Below are 14887 nucleotides of genomic sequence, written 5' to 3'. Positions count from 1 at the left end.
GTTCCCGTGGTGCATATGAAGAATTTGCTGGGGAAGACAGTCTGGGTTATTCCTGCTTCAGGTAAAGGCAAACCCACTCGTGGGATTGCTTTTCCTCAGGGACCTGGATATACTTGGTGGGTAATGCGGGAAGATGGGGAAGTCCGATGTATACCTCAAGGGGATTTGATTTTAGGGGAAAACAGCCAGTGAACTTAATTGTATGCTGTGGCCTGCTGTGTAATGCTTTTATAGCCCATCAACTAGATGTCTCCAGGTCACCAGCAACTAGCCCTGACTTCCCTCCAACCATCATCCCAACAGAGAATGAACTTTGATAGAACCGAATGAGCTCTGCAGTAAAGGAACGACCAGCATCAGCAGGCAACGATCCAGTACTGCACACAGCCTTTCCTGCCCTGAAAGATTGTTACAAGAGATGGAACCTGACATCATGGACCGAATGGACTCAGCAGCATTATAGGGATTGGTCCATGCACTAAGAAAATGATCTTTTTCTCTTGGTCTGTGTGTATATGGATGCATGTATGTGGGAGAGCGATGGAGTATTGAAAATGTGGGATCTGAGCATGACGTGAATGGTATGGAATAAGGGGTGGATAATGTCCTGGGTTCAGCAGTAGCAGTCATGTTTCTCCTTCATGGTAGCTGGTGCAGTGCTGTGTTTTGACTTCCAGCCTGGGAACAGTGTTGGTGAAACCAATGTTTTTGGTTGTTGCTAAGTGATGTTTACCCTGACCAAGGACTTTGTGAGGCTCATGCTCTGCCAGGGAGGAGGGGAAGCTGTGAGGAAGCAGAGACGGGGCGCCTGACCCAGGCTAGCCAAAGAGGTATTCCATACCACAGCACGTCATGCCTGGGGTGGGGGGGTAACTCTTTCGATCCTCCTCCCCCTTCCTCTGGGAGCAGGAAAGGAGAGAGCCCTGGTGTGTGTGTGGGGGGGCCCTTGATTGCTGTCAGCCCGGCACCACTCACTGGGAGTCAGTGAACAAGTTGCCTGACTGGGTTTAAACCACGACACACCTCAAAATGTTTTACAAGAAAAAGAAATAAATTAGAAGATGATGGGGAAAAAACACGCAGTGTCTGATGATTCATGGAGTTAAATCCATGAGACTGTCTCCAATATAATTCATTACAGTAGATTTGTTGGAATGGTTTAACTATTGACTCACTGATAATTTGACTCATCTCTCATGCTGAAAAGTCCAGGCAAAACTATAGTTTCAAATTCCAGCAACCATTTTCTAGGAATTTTTATCTCATGGAGAACACTAGTCAGTGACCCCAACCACCTTCTTATTAATAAAAGAGTAAAACCAAAACTTTTGTCTTATTGAGTAGATGAAAATCTTAGGTTTTGAAAGGCACTAGTATTTTGTGTTACAGCATGAAGAATATAATTACATAACCTGCAATAGCTATACCTTTTTTTTTGTCTGGTGGTATTATATCAGTTATATGACCCAGTCTGTTCTCCTACAAAACACCTCAGTGTAGGCTGATAAGCCTTTTTGTTGTGTTAGGTTATACTTCTATAGTTTCTACTATTTTATTTGAAGATATTTAATAATCAACTATTTTTTTTCTGAAAATATTCGTTATAATTGTGAATTATACTTCCATTGTACTAACATAGTTTCTTGAAAAAGAAACTAGGAAAGTTCAAAACCAGTTTCCATTCTGTAGAAGAATACTGAACCAGTCTCTGTATTCTGGTTATTTAACTGTCAGGCAGTGTTGTGCATTCAGGGCCTACTCCTACAGAGTTCACATCAAGGGAAAGTTATTTCTGAGAGGGAGAGCTAAGATGCCTCCACTGCATAAAAATGGACGCAAAATGATGAAAATCCTTTTATGGAAACATGCAAGTCCTCATCCTTTTATCTGAAAGAGCACCAAAATTCTCTTTACAGAGTCAGTTGGAGCTGGTTTCCTTCAAGTAAGTGGAAATACCTTGCTTACTTTTTCTCCTGAAGGGGAAGGAATGTAATTCAATGAAATTGCTTCTTTTTATTCTAGGTTATTTTTGATTGAAGATCATGATGGGTTCTTTTAGAAAAGCTGAGTTGTGTATTTCAGAAATATTACAGAATATTTTTGTCAGACAGAAGAAAACTTCCTTTTAAAAATAACTTTTGGTAATTGATAGGCAGACCTTCTCCTTAGTGATTCCTTAAAATCTCTTCTTTGTCTTCTTAATAAAAGTGGAAATTTTGGAGGAGGTAAGGTTTAAATCTTTTCCTAAAAATGCCAAAGGTGGGGGCATTAGTGGTCTAAAGCTTTGTAGGAATAACCCTAATAGATTCCCTGTCTCTGTGAGTAATGAGGTCCAGCATCTGTTTGTTTTTCAAATGTCATTCATTCGGAGTAAATATCAAGCTGGAATAATCACAAAAGCAAGAGACAAAAAAGTGCTATTGGATCATTTTGATGATCTTCCAGAAAATGTAATATTGTTCTCTAATGGATGTTGTACAAGAATGCGTCAACTCACTTTTAAGTCTCTGTCATTTCTACTTGGAGTTAAGTTACTTCATTGCTGGGATATTTTTTTCTTGTTCTCTTTCCTGGACTTCCGCTCAGTTTTCTATCTATAGATGCTTATATATGGCAATTTTCTCTTTCTGCTTGGTGACTGAGCCTTACATTCATCTAGGTTGTTAGCGTCCATGTATTTTGACTTATTTTCTTAATTCGTCACACAAATACCTATTGCTATTGCTTTTTTTTATCAGTGACATATCATATTTAGTGTAGTGATCCAGTCACATACTGTATAACTCTTTACTCAAAAGAGTCATGATCTTGCCTATATTTAATCCCAGCTTCTTATGCCTTCTTTCTAATATTGTTAACATACCTAAGGCAGACTGCATGTCTATTTTGCTACTGACTATCACATCTATTAGCTTTCAAGGCCTTAGGTTCCCTGGAGACACATGAAATCTCTGATTACTTTTAACAAGGTGGAATGTCATGCGTTAAAAGCACGTAGTTTGTATATGTCTACTTTAGGAAAAATTGGCAATGACTACATTGGTTACATGAACTACGGGATCTCACAAACAAGAATAGTCAGAGAAAGAAAATTAACTGTAGGAGGAGATACTATATTGCCTATATTAAAGAAATTATATCAGCTAACAACTCTGAAAGTGTCAGTTGTTTATGAAGTAGTGACGATCATTTATTAATTCCCATTGATTTTAACTTATAGTCAAAATATTAATAACTCTCAGATTCATTAATAGATTCACATTTCTTTTCTTTTAAGATTGCTTTCTGAAAGCAGATAATGGCAACAGGATTTTTTTTTTCTACTAAATCATTTTCACTTACAATGCTCAGCAGAAAGGTTTTCTGTTCCATGACTTGAGATGCCAAGGCACAGCTTTTTAACAGGAAAGATTAACTAAAGTGTCATTTTCCGTTCCAGTTTGTTGGTCCCTAAACCAGCTCTTGCTCCAAGCCATGAGGGAGTATAAAATGCATCCCAGATTAGTTTAGTGACCTTTTTCACACAGTGCATTCCTAGTTTAATTTTGTTCAACCAAACTGTGCAATCTATGATTTTGTGTTATATTGTGAAAAACAGATAAACATTAGAACAACAATTCCCATGTTATTTATCATGATAGTTTCACCACCTTGTCTAAATTCTTTGATTTTATACCTGATTGTTTAAGATGGACAGAATCCAAGTCTTTCAGTCTTAATGTCTTAATTTTCCTCGTCATTTATCTGTGTTACAGTTCTCTAGTTCTTAAAGCTGATACATTCTATTGTCTGCTGATTCCCATTCTAATATTCTATTCACAGTATATTTCCTAGTAACTTCCAGTCTTCTCCTTTGTTCTGCTCAGAATTAGGCAGTTAATTATGTCAGGATTCAATGTCATATTCAGGTAGGTGTGATGTGCTAGATATCCAAATTCTCATCAGAGGTAGTGATCTAGTCCACAAAGTCAGTGGAGACTGGAGGGCAACTCAGATACAACTGCTCATGGATCAGTTAGTTGCCCCCATGCAAATATTTGATGTTAGCAGAAGTGGGAAGAGTCTCCCACCTAGCTGTGTCTTCAAAGGATGTGGATGTCTCATAGGTCCTTTGTCATGTTTCCCAGAAACACCTGGACATCTCAAGCACCCTGAGGCCCCTCAAATAGCCCTGAACACCTGCCTTTAGGAAAGTGAATGGTTGACATTATACTCTGTTTACTACTGTGGGACACATACATTTAGATATCTTAATCTTGAACTAAATCCCACAGTGTTTTACTGACAGGAAAAAGACAAATTCTGATTTCAGTACTGACATTAACATTTACAGTAAGGATAACAATGCCAATGTACAGCTTCAATCTCAAAAGAAACCAGTAAAACAGTAGTACATGCTATTAACTATGTTTTTGAAAATATTGTAAAGGAACTATTATGTATTCTGTTTCTCCACAGTATAAGCAAAGCAAAAATTTTCATTGGTTAATAGTATCTTTGTCCTACATTATGCCTGCCACAACGTGTACAAATGTTTCACTTTTCTGGGACAGAAGTGGATGGTATAGGTTTCACTTTTAAACCCTGATGTCATACTTAGCGCCTTCAGGATTATACTTCTAGTTACTTGATTTTTTAAAAATTTTGGTTTTGAAGACTTTGAGGGACCAACCAACACTTCCTCTGAGCTGCTGCTATGCAGGGAAAAATTATCTGGAATGCTATCATTTTCCACAGTTGCTGTCAATAATATACCAGGTTCCTTTTTACTCCTACAGTGTCTTCCACGAAGGCTCCTTTTTAATTTATTAATAAATAAAATTTTGCAGCTAATATCTATCTTAAAATATGAAATAAAGAAGTCAAATCACCAAGATTACCCAGATTCAGGTAAATGTATTTGTACAGAGTCCCATCTATGTAGGAAAACATACAGGACATGAACTCAATCGAAACAAGATTGTTTTCTGAATTGTGGAAGGAAGAAGTAATCAGTTTCCAGTCAGCCTAATGGATGGCTAAGAGTTTTAGAAGGTTAACATTTCCTCTGAATTTATTTTCAATTACTAAATATTATTTGGTAATTTTAACAAATTCCTCTCAGTCACTGTTCATATTTCAAGGAGTAATACTTACAGCAGCAAGTAAAACAGCACTGAAAATTCAAGCTGGATTCAATATTATTAATTTATGTCACATATTTCTTTATAACTCAGAAAATTCACCTTCCTATGCCTGGCTTAACAACAGAAAGAATATTTAGAGATTTGTTTTCTCTGAGGAATCTAAACTTAAATTAAGCTTAAAGTGGAAGCTGTGCTTGAATGCCATAATGTTTGACAGGTGTAGCTAAGGGATACAATGAAGAATAAAATTATTCCATCAATAAGGCTGAAATCATGAAAATTACTAAAGTAGTTTTCTTTATAGGCAGTAAAAGGGAAAAAGAGTGTCGTGGTTTAAACCCAGTCAGGTAATTCGTTCGCTCACTTCCCCCCCTTTCTTGCCCTCCCCCTGCTCTCGGAGGGACGGAGAGGAGAATCAAAAGAATGCAACTCCCACGGGTTGAGATAAGAACAGTTTAGTAACTAAGGTATAACACAAATCACTACTGCTACCACCAATGATAATAATGATAAAGGAAATAACAAGGGAAGAGAATACAACACCTCACCACCCGCTGACCGATAACTCGCCCCCCAAGCCCGACCAAGCTCCGACCGATACCTCCTCCAACCCTGCAGTCTCCCAGCCCTTCCGGCTAACTCCCACTTACATCCTGGGCATGACGTGCTGTGGTATGGAATAGCTCTTTGGTCAGTTTGGGTCAGGTGTCCTGTCTCTGCTTCCTCCCAGCTTCCCCTCCTCCCTGGCAGAGCATGAGGCTCACAAAGTCCTTGGCCAAACCAAAACATCTCTTTCAGCTCTGTTCCCGAGCCGAAAGTCAAAACACTGCACTGCACCAGCTACCAAGGAGGAGAAACATGACTGCTACTGCTGAACCCAGGACAAAGAGAAACTGAAAAGATAAAATACAATACTTAAGCTGAGAAATCTATTTTAGACAATTGAGAAATCCATTTTCAAAAATATGTCCTCCTTTCCTAAAGATACTACTGCAGAAACACTTTCCACTAAGGAGTTTTTTGAAAGAATTCCTTCCTCTTTAGAAAATAGTATGAATGAGCCAAGAAATATCCAGAAATGCTTTTGATGGAGCTGGCATTCATTCCCCAAGACAAGATGTCTAATCAAACTGGCATGTGGCTACAAAAAAAACGCATCATTGAACAGTATATATAGAGCGCAATTCACAAAACAACAGCTGTTTCTGTTACAGACAATGCCTTATCAGACTGAGAGAAGCGCATTAGTCTGGGAGAAATAAGAACTGGTAAATCTCAGCCAGTCTTTGGAACAAGTGCCAAGTTTTAGGAAAGGCTTGGTAAACAGGCCTAGGACCTCATGCCACAGTTGCTGCCAGTAAAGGACGTAATTGATAGAGATAACACACTGTTCCACCTTTCCTGCTAAGTCCTGTTCCCAATTCATGCCCTAACGCCAGGACTGGTTTTGATCAGTAAGCTGCAAATCAGCCTTATTTTCTATCTTTAGACTGCAGATATTAAAAAAATTGACAAAATCACTTGCCCCACCACCATCTATTAGTATACGTAGTTATCTGTTACACAAAATCTATATATTTAATACAAAATTTAAGAATTTGTAGAACTGTAGACTGAGGCTGGAAGATGTTTGGTCCAACTCTCTGCACCCTAAATTGGCAAGGCCATCTTAGATCAAGTTGATTACACCACTGAACACTTCACATTAGAAGGGATCTCTGAAAGTCATTTAGTTGAATCCGCTACCTCGAAGCAGAACAACCTTCATAGTTAAGGTTCATGGGTCTTCTCAAGTTGAGTTTTGGATATGTCTGAGGACAGATATTCCACAAGCTCTCAATTCAGTAATGTCTAAACACTCCTGCTGTAAAATACTTCTTTTTCCTTATGTTCAATTGAAATTCTCCCTGCTGAAAACTGTGACTCATCTTCTGACCATCAGCTGTGCTTTTATCAGGAGAGTCTACTCTATCTTCTCTATACCCAACCTTTGAAAAGCAGAAGACAACTAATACATCTCCCTGGAGCCACCACTCCTGAGGGCTGAACAAAGCCGGCTACATCAGCCTTTTCTCATATATCATGTGCCCAGATCCCAAACATCTCAGTGGACTCATGCTGGTCTTATTCTAGTCTCTTAATGTCATTCCTGTATGGGGAAGCCCAAAACTGGGCACGGTGCTCCAGATTCAGCATGGCAGGTCCTGAATAAAGGGGATTAGTCACTTCTCTTGTCCTGCTGGCTGTACTCTAGTATACTTTAATTCAATGTATTTTAGTTTGGAGTGTTTGGGTGAATGTCCATGAGCAGAGGTTACTGAGAAAACAGCTTTTTTTTTAAACCGTAAGATAAAATGAATGTCTAGTACCTCTGTATCTGACTATGATGGAACAAAATCTAGGAAATTAAATTCATGGCTATGTTACTGTCAAGGATAAAAAAAAGATCCTTTTTCCATTTTGGTTTCTAAATTTTTTTCCATTTAGAAACACTTCTGAGAATCTGTAGATTCCTATCAGTGTATGAAACAAGATGCTGACTTTTTTTTTCTTTTTTTTTTAAAGAAAATAACAAGTGTTAGAAAAATATTTAATCACAGAAATGTGAGTCTGCAGGACCTGGTCATCATTCTGCTCAAACAAGTGGGAGAGATAATGTTTAATAGTGAATGCAGGAATACATGAATATAAATTCAAGGCAATTTTCCTCTGTCTTTAAGGCTGATGTAAATATTGGACTTTCACACTACAGCTGATTTTTTTTTTTTTTTTAGTAAAATGGTCACAAAGAAAGAAACAAGTCTGAATCAGTTATGAAATCAGACAGCCTATTTATTTTTTTTTAATTTATAATCATGACTGTATCTGAAACATATTTTGCCAAGAAATGGCAAATAATATTAGTTTTATTAATGAATAATATTAATAATCCTTTAACTTTCATGTGCTGTTATAGGGCGTTTTTAAAAAACAGCAGTTACTGTCAATTGTCATTATGATCAACATTGTTTTTATGACTTTTTGCATATAATGAGCAGTAGCTACAATTTGTGTTTGCAATTGCAATACAGACTTCACCTCCCTGCTAGTCATCAATTTGTTTCGATTCCTTTGGCTGGAAGTGCAAATACTCCGCATACATTAGGGTTTACTACCAACTAAGGAAAATGGATGCCATCTTGGCTGTTAAAATTGGTTTTACAAAGACAAAAATCCTGATTTCCCATCCACAATGTGGGATTTCTTATCATAGTTTTGCTGTTTGCCTTTCAAATGCAGCACTGCAAACACAGCTCAAATAGTGGCATTGGTGGGATATACACAAATAAATACCTTGTAGGTGGCATTCGGGATGTTCTAAAATTAACTTTATACTATGAAAAAATCTGCAAAAGTTCACGTCCTTGGTTTTCTGTTTATTTGTGCCTTTTTATAGGCACCCATGCATCATGACCTATAAATAGTATCTTGACAAACACTCATATAGAACAGGAAAGAGCTCTTTGAGCAGCCTGTAGACATACCATATATACCTAGCTACCTAAGAAGTGCAGTGCAGCTGCATTGAGCTGCTCATTGAGCTACATACAGATGATTGATTTGGAACTTCTCTCCTGTATATATATAACTGATGTTAACAACTCAGAGCACTGTGCAGTTCAGCTACAAACACACAATTATGAAAGTCCTATCACATAGCAGGCAGGGACAATTTCTTGTGTGTTTTCATGCATGGTGCCACAACATTAAACGTGTCCTCAAAGATGTCAAAGAAACATCAGGTGAGTTTACAAGTCATCCCCTACACTGTGCCATAAAACAGATTAGGCTGTCAGCAGCTTAATTTGAGCTGAGAAAAACTGGGAGCATTTTCAGTCCCAAATCACCAGCTATTTTTGTAAAGGTGTTGGATGAAATCTTTAACAAAAACGTTCAGAGGGATCTTAAGCTGAATTGAAGAAATGTGTTCCCATTAATTTCAGTAGTCTTACACAGTTCAGTTCAGATGGCAAGCTCTCCAGAGAGATCCTGTCACTAAAACAAGTTTTTTACAATGATAAAAGTACACATGCATTAAGTTTTTGTAGTCCCTAATGGTGATTTGGCTTGTGGCTAACAGGATGCTTACTTTCATTTTCATCATTAGAATTTGTTATTTAAACATGGAGATGCCTATTACTCAGGCCTTGTTCTGATACTAAGACAAGCTTTTATTTTCTGTTTGCTTGTTTAAAGCTTCAAAATGTGAATATATCCATGAAATGCTTCACTCAGACCATCTCTTGTCACAGGTGGGGAGCATTAACTGACAAAAATGGACAGAAACAGAAGTTCTGGGTAAGTAAATCCTTAGTAGTGGGTTTTGAAGAGAAAGAAACAACCTTTACAACACAGATTATCTAAAAACAACTTCTTTCTTTTAATTCACTCTCTGCATCTATTTTTTTCCTTCACCCTCAATCTCCTTCAGAATTCTATTCCCTTTCTGTCAGCTTATATAATATTGACCTTTGAACTATAGCATCATCTACCTCAATTTCAAAGCCTGTTTTATCCAGTGTCCTACCTATATCTGTGTTTTTTTCCTACATGGTCTTTTCTGTTTTAAATCTTCTACAAACTCTCACATTTTACTCAGATTCCCCTTGAAGACTCAGTTATTTTTGATGCCTGCAAATGAGACTTCATAAAAACAATGCATTACTTGTTAAAAAGTTCGGAAAAGACAAGCTATCTATCTAAACAGCATTGGCAAATGTGATACATATATCAGAAAAAAAAAAAGTCATTTTCGGACATTTAGAGTAAGTCAGTCAAATTTTATTACTCTACTTACAGTTAACAGCTCATCTCATTATTCCTGTGTTCAATAAAGGTAATTTGGAGCTGATGGCAGAAGTCTTTTGGTAGGTAGTTTCACTGACATCTAGGGCAAAACTTTTACAGACTTCATTAGAAACTAAATTGCTCAGTATGCTAATAGCTACCTGAATGGAACTTAATTTATTAAAAGTCAGATTTTTCATATCTTGGGTCTCTCTTTAACAGATTAGTTGTAATTGGAATTTTGACCACTGTTATTTCAATGACTGCTTTCTCCAGCCAACAGTTATGTTACCAAATGATTTTTGTTTCAATATATGTAGCTGCCTTTTAGAAATAGTATTCCATTTTTATTAATCCTGGTTTCAGAACTGAAATTTTGATCAAAACAAAAAGGAACAAATTATTTGAAATCAGAAAAACATGCATTCTGATTCTCAGCTCACCAAATCTGAGAAACTGCTTTTTTAAAAAGAAACTAACAAGAGGTTCTTTCTGCATTTTACACCTGCATTCTTAAATGCTACTTTAAAACTAAATTATTTTCTTCCTTTTTGTTTTTCTTTAGATTGCTGCAAATTCCTGGGGAAAAACTTGGGGAGAAAATGGTTATTTTAGGATTCTACGTGGGCGAAATGAGTGTGATATTGAGAAGCTGATTTTAGCTACTTTGGGATAGCCCATAGTCTTCCACCCTAGCTGTATTGTACCATACTCTGCTTTATGTATCCATTATTTCCATTGTTGCATATTGAGTCTTTCTAGAGAAATAAAAACGTCTTCTCTGTAAGTTACCTTTCTTGCTGTTATAGCTCATTAAAGCTTTCTGACTCGAATGGACTACAACTATTGCAACACTCTCAGATCTTTCCTGGTACAAACACCCCTTTATGCTAATAGCAAGTTGTATCCAGAACTACTGAAAACCTTGGTGTCTTTCAGGAAGTTCCCTCCTCTGTTATTTACTTCTCACCAATATTTTGTTATATTACTAATGGCTGATTGAACAGTGACTAAAATACATGGAGTTACAATGCTAATATTAATCTCCTTACAATACATACTCTGGACAGAAATCGCTTTAGAAATATTATGTGCTCTTTCACACAATTGGCTCAGACAACTCATTGTCACACTGGATAAAAAATACCAAAGAAATCTGAGTTTTAATTGTTGCAAACCAATTATTTCCTATCCTAGCTTAGATAAGTTTTATCTATGTATCATTTTCTTTTCCTGGAAATTAACTTTTTTAGTAGTAGATTCCATAAAGTTGATACATTTAGAGTAATACAAAAATTACTTGCAATGAAACAGTATATTTCCTTTCCCACAGCCAGAACTAAAAATGTAAAATTCTAATTATTTGTTTAATTAAAGTAAAATAAAGAAGAAAATGTAATTTCTCCTCAATTAAGTCTAGACTAGATTAATTTCTGAACTGCTTGCCTTCCACTCACTGTTTAACCTGGGAACAAACATGTATGCCCATTCTCAAAAGTCTGTTTCCAGTAGATAAAGATTGAAAAGACATTCTGTTCTTTGCCTCCACTGACATATCTGTAGTCCAGGCATAGTTCCTGGTGTTGGCCAGAAGGACAGTTAGTGCAGGCAGGACACCCAGAGTCTCTTTTGCTCCTAATGCTCAGATAACTGTTTCTGTCTGAAGAAAAAGCCTACTGTCATGTATCCATGCCTATCCACATTTCTACAAGTCTTGACAGATGTAAGGACTGTTTTACTTATTTGTTCATTCAAATATGTATATATTGCAACTACTAATGTAAGAAGAAATTATTTACTTTCTACCCCTTTTAGTTTCAATTAACCTAGAAACCAAATGCCCACAGGAATCATCAGTCATAAAATGATCTATGAAACAACCCTAGAATGTCAAATAGGTGGGGGGGGGGGAAAGTTGCCATGAATTTCCAGTGACACCTTCAAGGTTTTTAATGGTTTATGCTTCATTCTTTCTAGAAAATTAAGAACTGGACTTCTAGTGTCATTAACAAAGGAGCAATAGCTTTTCTGTCAAGAACTTTTCATGGTAGTGGTATACATCCACTGTCTTTCCTCCTGAAATAACGACTCCTATATTAAACCTAGATCACAATTTCTGTTGCATCACAACTGAAAGAGCCATCATTAAAATGTTAGTATCATACTGCTGAACAGCTCTTCTGTGGCCTCTAGTGTCATACAATAAATTGAATTGGAATGTAAAAACCTTCATCGCTTGAGATTTATAGCATTTGTAACACGAGCAATTTTTGCAGATCTAAGAGCAGAAAAAAACTTTTCTAGGTTTGGTGTGCTAAACCAGTACTTTAGAAGAAAACATACCAGGCCATCTACACAGCTGCTTCCTAATGTTGCCATGCATTGATTCCATAAACATCAGGATTTTAATAGAGTAGAATATAGCTCTGGTATGAATGACCCTGTAGAAACATATTCAGTCAACTCTAAGGTTTTTTGTTCTATTAAACTTCAAGCTGATCCACACAGCTCTAGCTCTTTTGTCAGTAGCTGTAGCTACTCCAGATTTGCTTGTGAGATCTTTCTAGGATCTGGGCTGTCACATTAATTTTCTTCAGTGATGAGAAAGCTCAAAACTAATCTGCTAAATCTTTACCTGATCAAAGGGTCATTTTGGTTTGAACAAAGCATCATATGCAAGTGAAATGAATCGAATCACGCCAAAGCAATTTGATGGCTTGCAAAGCAATACTTCTTTACCCACCTTATGGAGTAGGCCTTTGGTGATCTGAGTGGTGTATGTGTGCACCATGCTCTCAGTATTCCCTTGGTTTCATAAGGCTACTGTCTGTGGAAATGTGACAGCGCTCAGAATTTAATAGGCAGGCAAAAAGTGTCTGTACCTGGAAGCCAATTTGCTCTTTGAAAACAACCTTGTTGAGGCAGCTATTCTGCTGCTATTCAGAGCACAAGTAAAAGATCTCCTGCTAGTGCAGGTCTTCTCACTTAAAGTGATCAAGAAAGAGTAAATTCTGGGAGCCACCAGTGGCTCTGTCTCATGCAGACCACCTGGAGACAGATTATAAATGTCAGAAGGACTTTAAGGTCTTCTAGTCCACTGTTTGGTGAGAGTATGAGGAAACTTGTTCTTCATTAAGAGGCCACCTCTCTTATTTCTCTTCTTTTTCGGTCTCTCCATCACTAATGCTGAATTATGCCTGCTAGATTGGACTACAAGTATCATCTAGCCTGAAGCTTTCTTCTGCACGAATAGGAAGGAACAATATGTAGCTGAAGTTAATTCAATAGGCAGCTCATCAACTTTAAATCATTGGTATGTGTAATAGTCTGTGGGAACTGCAGAAAAGAGTGGTAACAGGAAGGGAAGGCAATGTAGGAAAGGCCTTCAGGTTTCATCTTTATGGCAAGCAAAAAAAAGAAATCCCCAGTCAGATTGCACATTACTGTATATCTTGTTAACAGCATGCTATAAGAATTTTGATTAGTTGTCAATTTAACCATGAAACTTTAAAACTGGGTATTAAAATAGCTAGAAGAGTGTATGTCTTGGGACTTAGTACCTGACAGTATTCATATCTAATGGAAAACTTGTCGAAATTCCTGTACATTTAGAAACAGTTTCAGATAGAAATCCAAACAGAAATACCTATGAACTTTGGGAGAGTTTGAATCTTCCCAATATTAACTGAGCAGAAGAGGCTCCTTTTGTAATTTATATTGATCATCTTTCAGTGCTTTCCTGCAATCAGATCCTAAACTTTATTGACAGTATCTAATAGATGAACGCTGTTAGTGCCCTTTGAGATGGCTTTAAGTGGAATTAATTTTAAAATTAAAACAGCTAAGAAGCCAATAAAGGTACTCAGCTTTTTTTTTAACACTATCTTTACCCCTTTGTTCCATCCTATTTCTACAGAAAGATAGCCCATCTGTTAAATGATAACAAATCACACTCTGAAGATTGGCTTCCTATTTAATAGAAAATGTTATCAAGCCTGTTAATATTCTACAGCTGAATCATTTTGTTTGCATAGGGGTGCAAGCACTGAATTCCTGAAGGTGATTGCTCTGCTGAGGGGTCTGAGTCAGGATTGAACAAATGAGTCACAGGGAGTTGCCCCTACACCTGCGTCGAGCCAGAGATTTTGGGGGCCTAAGAGGCACAGAAAGGTCTTTCCCTACTTCACTAGCAATCAGTGCGCACAATTTGGCAAAACCAGGTTTCCCCAGCTCCCAAGTTTGCTCATCTTCATTAAGAACTCTGAAAATTTGATGACACTTTCCATAACAGGGATTTTAGTTTAGAATCATAGAATCGTTAGGGTTGGAAAGGACCTTAAGATCATCAAGTTCCAACCCCCTGGCATGGGCAGGGACACCTCACACTAAACCATGGCACCCAAGGCTCTGTCCAACCTGGCCTTGAACACCACCAGGGATGGAGCATTCACAGCTTCCCTGGGCAACCCATTCCAGTGCCTCACCACCCTAACAGGAAATTTCTCCTTGTATCTAATCTAAGATTTCCCTGTTTAAGTTTTAACCCATTACTCCTTGTCCTATCACTACAGTCCCCAATGAAGAGTCCCTCCCCAGCATCCCTATAGGCCCCCTTCAGATATTGGAAGGCTGCTATGAGGTCTCCACGCAGCCTTCTCTTCTCCAGGCTGAACAGCCCCAACTTTTTCAGCCTGTCTTCATACGGGAGGTGCTCCAGTCCCCTGATCATCCTTATGGCCCTTCTCTGGACTTGTTCTAGCAGTTCCATGTCTTTTTATGTTGAGGGCACCAGAACTGCACACAGAACTCAATTTCATGTTACTATCTCATAATCATGCATGATGAAAATGCTTTCACACAGCAATACATTAGCATGAAAGCTCATCATGTGCATACTCCTGCTAAAATTGAGAAAAGTGTCTGAACATCTCACC

General features: G+C 37.7%; 1 protein-coding gene across 1 annotated transcript in view; it reads left to right on the top strand.

The window, feature by feature from the left end:
• TINAG (tubulointerstitial nephritis antigen) overlaps nucleotides 1-10744 on the top strand; it is a 55429-nt gene extending 44685 nt beyond the window's left edge. Inside the window, exons 10-11 of the mRNA XM_061460601.1 lie at nucleotides 9419-9464; nucleotides 10519-10744. Of these exons, the coding sequence (XP_061316585.1) occupies nucleotides 9419-9464; nucleotides 10519-10629 (157 nt within the window). The 3' untranslated portion in view covers nucleotides 10630-10744. The remainder of the gene's footprint in view (nucleotides 1-9418; nucleotides 9465-10518) is intronic.
• Nucleotides 10745-14887: the final 4143 nt, after the last annotated feature.

The sequence above is a fragment of the Pezoporus flaviventris genome, unplaced genomic scaffold (genome assembly GCF_033815535.1).
Source record: "Pezoporus flaviventris isolate CSIRO_AGI_PZ_B2104156 unplaced genomic scaffold, CSIRO_AGI_Pfla_v1 ptg000031l, whole genome shotgun sequence".
Taxonomy (NCBI): domain Eukaryota; kingdom Metazoa; phylum Chordata; class Aves; order Psittaciformes; family Psittacidae; genus Pezoporus; species Pezoporus flaviventris.
Note: the sequence above shows the minus strand (reverse complement) of the source record. Positions and strands in the feature narration are given on the sequence as shown.